This window comes from Sinocyclocheilus grahami, unplaced genomic scaffold (genome assembly GCF_001515645.1).
Source record: "Sinocyclocheilus grahami isolate Dianchi unplaced genomic scaffold, SAMN03320097.WGS_v1.1 scaffold859.1, whole genome shotgun sequence".
NCBI lineage: Eukaryota > Metazoa > Chordata > Actinopteri > Cypriniformes > Cyprinidae > Sinocyclocheilus > Sinocyclocheilus grahami.
In genome coordinates, this window is record NW_015506038.1 from 100,240 (window position 1) to 105,825 (window position 5,586).

The window sequence follows — 5,586 nt, forward strand, 5'->3', positions numbered from 1 at the left end:
CCTTCAAAGGACATTTAATAATAAATTGATAAGAATTGCTGTTATATTTTTATCAGCTACTTTTTATCAGACAATCACACCCAGAGTTCACTGACGTCAATTAACATAATTCTTGGTAATGTGGGTTTTTTGTAAACTCAACGCTAGCTTATTGGCCTCTGTCACAGCTTCCGATTTCACAGTGACTTCCTTTAACTTTAGAGTGACAGGAAGCCCACACCGTCCATCATCAGTTCTGGCAGAAATTATACAGAACTGTTCATCTGTTTTCGTAAACTATAGGTCAGAATCCAGCTATTGGCTAATGCATTGTGCAAATACTGGAATGAATAGTGAAGTCTTTTGTTATGAGGCACAGGGAGTGCACACATCGCCCAATAATCAGGAAACAAACGAGACATCTGTAAACTTGCATTACAGACATATAAAACATTGCTTTGCTCTTCCAAAATTATCATGGAAAGTTTGCTAGCTAACGAAATGCAGTTATAAAATGAGATTCTGTGCTTCAGTTTCAAGTTCAAAAGTGAATCACTGCAATAATGAGTATTATAATGGTGTTACTGATGATGCTAAATGATATCCATTATGAGTTAATATGAGCACATTTCAGGTCTGGTGATGATTTAGAGGTTCTTGAGTCTCGCTGATGGTTTTGTTGCAGTGCATGAGACAAAAAAGGCTTGGAAACACTGATTTCAGATATTTTGTCTTTCTCTGACACCGACAGATCTGCTTGAAGTCATCGCAGCAGGAAGCAGGCGACAGAGGCAGCGTTTCAAAGAGCTGCACAGCAGTGCATTTCTGCCAAATTCATTATTATGTATTTCCAGCCTAAAAAACAACTCAGACATGTCACATCCACAGTTGTATCTCATTTTAACTCTGTAATGTTTTAGTTTGATGCTTTCCCCAAGAATCTATATTTATGACTCTTCCGTGAGAAATATTGCAATGTTTAGGCCCAGATCTGCTTCTTTAGTATACATTCAATAAATATAAAATTGGGTTTTATGGGCATTTTTGGCCCTGTGAACAAAACTTCTTTAAAATTAAGTATTCATACTGGAGTGTAAGTGCTAGCTCATCTAGTGCGCATTTATTTGGCCATGAATGGTATATTCTGTCCTTACAAGCATGTCATTTGCACTGCTTACCATTACCAAGTTATTTTTGCTTATAACTAGAATTAGTTAAGCAAACCGTCATTGAGTCAGTTTGGCATTTCTGTTTTTGAGGCACTGATTGGCAAGAGTTCAAACCACATTCATGTGCGCTACGTGCCTAACTGCAGGTCTGATATGGCAGCTATGGTAATTTTCTCTCTTTGTAAAAGAAGCTCAAGCATGAAGAATGAAAGCCTAATGAGGTTAAAAATCATGCTCACTGGGTTGTTTTATGGGTAGATGGCCTCGAGGAGTTTTCATGCATTTCCTCATTGTCCTAAGGCACAGCTATGCGTTAATTTAACTTTTACATAAATCGCATCAAATAGAAATATCATCACTGTTTTTCCAGATTTGTTGGAAATGGTGAAAATTGCACATTTGTGACCCTGGAGCACAAAAGCAGTCTTAAGTCGCTGGGGTATATTTGTAGCAATAGCCAAAAAAGCATTGTATGGGTCAAAATTATCGATTTTTCTTTTATGCCAAAAATCATTAGGATATTAAGTAAAGATCACGTTCCATGAAAACATTTTGTATATTTACTACCGTAAATATATCAAAACTTCATTTTTGATTAGTAATATGCATTGCTAAGAATTCATTTGGACAAATTTAAAGGCGATTTTCTCAATATTTAGATTTTTTTGCACCCTCAGATTCCAGACCTTAAAATAACTGTATCTCAGCCAAATATTGTCCTATCGTAACAAACCATACATCAATGATGGGTCAAAATTATCGATTTTTCTTTTATGCCAAAAATCATTAGGATATTAAGTAAAGATCATGTTCCATGAAAACATTTTGTACATTTCCTACCGTAAATATATCAAAACTTCATTTTTGATTAGTAATATGCATTGCTAAGAACTTCATTTGGACAAATTTAAAGGCGATTTTCTCAATATTTAGATTTTTTTGCACCCTCAGATTCCAGATCTTAAAATAGTCTTTAATTGTCCTATCGTAACAAACCATACATCAATGGAAAGCTTATTTATTCAGCTTTCAGATGAGGCATAAATTTACCCTTGTGACTGGTTTTGTGCTCCAGGGTCACATTTTTATATTTCAGGAAGCTCTTTTTTTTGTAAATAAATAAATAATCAATGCATTGTTCATCTCAGTGTTCCAGGTTGCTACCATTGTTTGTTCATATTTTTTTTTCTTGCTCATTTGTCAGATATTCCCTGTAAGAGTACTTTACTTGCTAAATAAACGTCACTTTATCCCTTTAGGCTATAAATGAAATGTCAAACAGTGAAGGTTTGCTGTATAATATGCTGAAACTGCATTAAAGTCTACACAGTGTTTAAAGATGCAGTTTTTTACTTGCATTAGTTGAGAACACATGGCGTATTTATACCTTTAAAAACTCATTTGTCACTCTGAAGGACTATTTAAGTAAGTAACCTGCAGAAGAAATAAATAAATATATAAATTAATAAATAATAATAATTTAAATTAAATGAATAAATAATGTAAAAAGTAAAGAAAAAATACACAAGACCTTCGATATAGCTGTTATCCCTAAACATTGAATGATAACTTAAAATCCTAATGATTTTTTTTTTAATTCATGTTCCTGATATTTGCACTAGGCTTTAGTCTCCTACTCTTTAGCCCACAGATCAGGTCATAAATAGCTGGTTAAGTCCTATCCGGTCTTTGCAAATCTCATTGGCTTGAGTTTGGAGGAGGGATCAAGCTACTATAAAAGACCAAGTGACGCAAGATTTCACACAATGCTTCCTGAAGCTCAGCTGAGCAGGTAGACCAAGACATCTCAAACTTGTGTCCTTCAGTACAAAAAAAAATAATAATGTTTTTAAGGATTTCATAAGATAACCCAATGATCAAAATGAAAGCACAGTAAGATTTTTTTTCAAAAATGACTGATTTACTAACTTGAAATTGTTAAAACCACTTATGTCTGTTTTTACAGCATCAGTATTTAAAGTGTGTTACCACTTTGGGAGGAAAGGAAATAATAATTCTGAAAGACCATTTCACTACTATATGCTGAAGATGACTTGTGCAAAGTAAGTCTGAATTATTATTGTCTGAATAAGATAAACTACAAAAGCCATGGTTTCCACAGTCACAAAAAAAACTGAAAATACTGGTGGAATTTCAAAGGTGTGGTTTCCAGGCCTCGATAAGCCATGAAAAGTGATTCTAAAAAATGCTATTGCTAGGAATTTCTGCAATCAATATTTCTAGTAAACCCCAGATCTAAAATGTTTCTTCAACTAGAAGTCACTGTTTGTGAGTGCGTGCAAACACGGCTGAAAACACAAGTTCATTGGTCAAAAAGTGTAAAATGAGATTCTAAAGTAAAAAAAAAAAGCATGCAAGTCATCATTTTGTCCTATTTCTGCACCTCCAGTGTGATGTCGAGGTTTGGCCCGCCGGTCTCCGTGAGGTCTGTGGACGTGGCCGTGGGCTTCAGGTGCAGAGGATCACCAAACATCAACCACCTGCTCGGCGTGTCTTCACCCAAACCCCTGCGGCCCTGCATCGCCCATCAGCCGGTGCTCGAGTACCGACACTCCCCTTCGACAGGCCTCATCACAGCCAAAAGCAGCCGCAGGGAAAAACGCGTCGCGTTCGCGGACGCTAAAGGACTCTCGCTCATCACGGTGCGCCTGTTCTCCGAGAAACAGGACAAGATCCCGCTGAAAACACCACGGCTGAAGAAGCTGGGCTGCGCTAAAGAGACCGTTAATAATGCTTCGAGGTTGAGGCTTGGGTTCGAGCAGCCTTGTAGAGATTTCCAGGCGTTCAGAAGTCTGCTTCAGGATCACATGGTTGTGTTGGAGAGCTGTCGCGTCACCAGGTGCTCCATCCTCGGCACCGTGCGCGTCAAGAACGTCTGCTTTGAGAAAGCGGTACAAATCCGTATAACTTTCGACACCTGGCGCAGTCACCAGGACGTGGCGTGTACTTACCTGGATCAGAGTTACGGGGAACCTGGAACCGACGTGTTTGAGTTTAACATCCGCGTCCCTGAGCGGATAGACCCGCGGGAGCGCATCGAGTTCTGCGTCTCTTACTTTCCGGATGCGTTCAGTGCTGCTCAATGGGACAATAATAATGGCAACAACTACTGCATTCATGTGTGTGACTGAAAGTGCCGTTTTCTAATGCCAGCAGGTTTACACTGCGTCTGAACAAACCCGAAACTACAAACTTTGCACTGTCACCTGCTTGCTGACCCGTTTAGCACTGACTAAAATGCTGTCCCAAGATCACAGAGTGCTTCTCTGAGCACTCCGATGTATATTTTTAAATGTATTTGGCAAATCCTCAAATATGTATGAATCTCACATATACTGTGGAAATGTTTATTAAACCTTGCATGCTGTGGAAGATATTTTTGACATTGTATCAAGTAAATGTGATTTTTATATTTCTAAAATGGAATTTTATTTTAGGAATGTGCCATTTATTTTGTGAGATTGAGTACTTGAACATGTTTATAAAACGCTTTTCATACTGTGGTTAATTTAATAAAGGTTTTATAGAAAATTATATTTAATATTTTATTAAATAAAGATGACTGAAATTGCTTCAAACGTTTGGTTATTTTCTCTGGCCTCTACCTATTGCTGTTTTCTATCAAAGAAGGTTTCTGTGGTCAAGGACAACTTACAATTGTCAGGTTTCTATGCTTTTATATCAGTTATGCTTTGAGATATACTTTATTTTATTCGTGGTATTCAGTTGGGTGACAAACGTTACTCGCTAAAACAATTTCAAATGCGGCACAAACTAGGATCACTGAAGTTCATTCAAATCCCAGGATGTTTTTGTCTTGGACACTAAGCATAATCCATTTAAATCTATTAATTCCCAGGATTGGTACCTGACATAGAGCTTTGGACTGACGTGAGAACCCTTGATTGGAAACTGAATGTGTCATTTATGTAGTGTGAGAGGTTGTTTATCTGACAATTATGGTTTTTATTCATGTATTAGGTTTGTGACATTGCATTTTAAGTGGAAAACTAAACCCAACTGAGATCTTTCATTTGATCTCCAGGATATAGCACTGCTGTGTAAAATGCTTTGCAGAAGCCATAAAGAAATCATCCCTGCTTGCAGGGAAATTGAGAGCTAGCGTTGTAATTTATCTCATTCATGTGAGTTTTAAGGACGTGCCAGGCTGCCAGCACAGATAAATCCTGCTCTCAGCTGCAGACAGACAGACAGACAGAGAGATCAGCGCTTGTTCAGTCTGATTCTAATAATCAGCCTTGATCAGATTATGTATTACATGCAGACACTGGCCATTTTCAGTTCTCAAATATTACAATAGAGGTTTTGGAATCTGTAACAATGATTTAATGACTGCTATGCGCTCTGTGAATTAAGCAGACACGCATTGTGGTATACAGAGTAACATTACATAATT

General features: G+C 37.4%; 1 protein-coding gene across 2 annotated transcripts; it reads left to right on the forward strand.

Annotated features, from left to right (window-relative positions):
* The first annotated feature begins 2,865 nt into the window (after positions 1-2,865).
* Positions 2,866-4,545, forward strand: LOC107563166 (protein phosphatase 1 regulatory subunit 3C-B-like). 2 transcript variants are annotated; one of them, XM_016247963.1, is made up of 3 exons: positions 2,866-2,940; positions 3,115-3,211; positions 3,559-4,545. In XM_016247963.1, the coding sequence occupies exons 2-3, from the start codon at positions 3,189-3,191 to the stop codon at positions 4,298-4,300; spliced, it is 765 nt and encodes a 254-aa protein (XP_016103449.1). In that variant the 5' UTR covers positions 2,866-2,940; positions 3,115-3,188; the 3' UTR covers positions 4,301-4,545. The 2 variants fall into 2 exon arrangements, with proteins under 2 accessions (XP_016103449.1, XP_016103448.1); XM_016247962.1 differs by lacking the exon at positions 2,866-2,940 and adding an exon at positions 2,947-3,041.
* Positions 4,546-5,586: the final 1,041 nt, after the last annotated feature.

Excerpts from the sequence above, each read along its gene's own strand:
- LOC107563166 (XM_016247963.1), top strand. The coding sequence starts at position 3,189 with ATGCTGAAGATGACTTGTGCAAA. Across the intron at positions 3,212-3,558 it reads CTGAAGATGACTTGTGCAAA|TGTGATGTCGAGGTTTGGCC; the intron begins GTAAGTCTGAAT and ends CTGCACCTCCAG.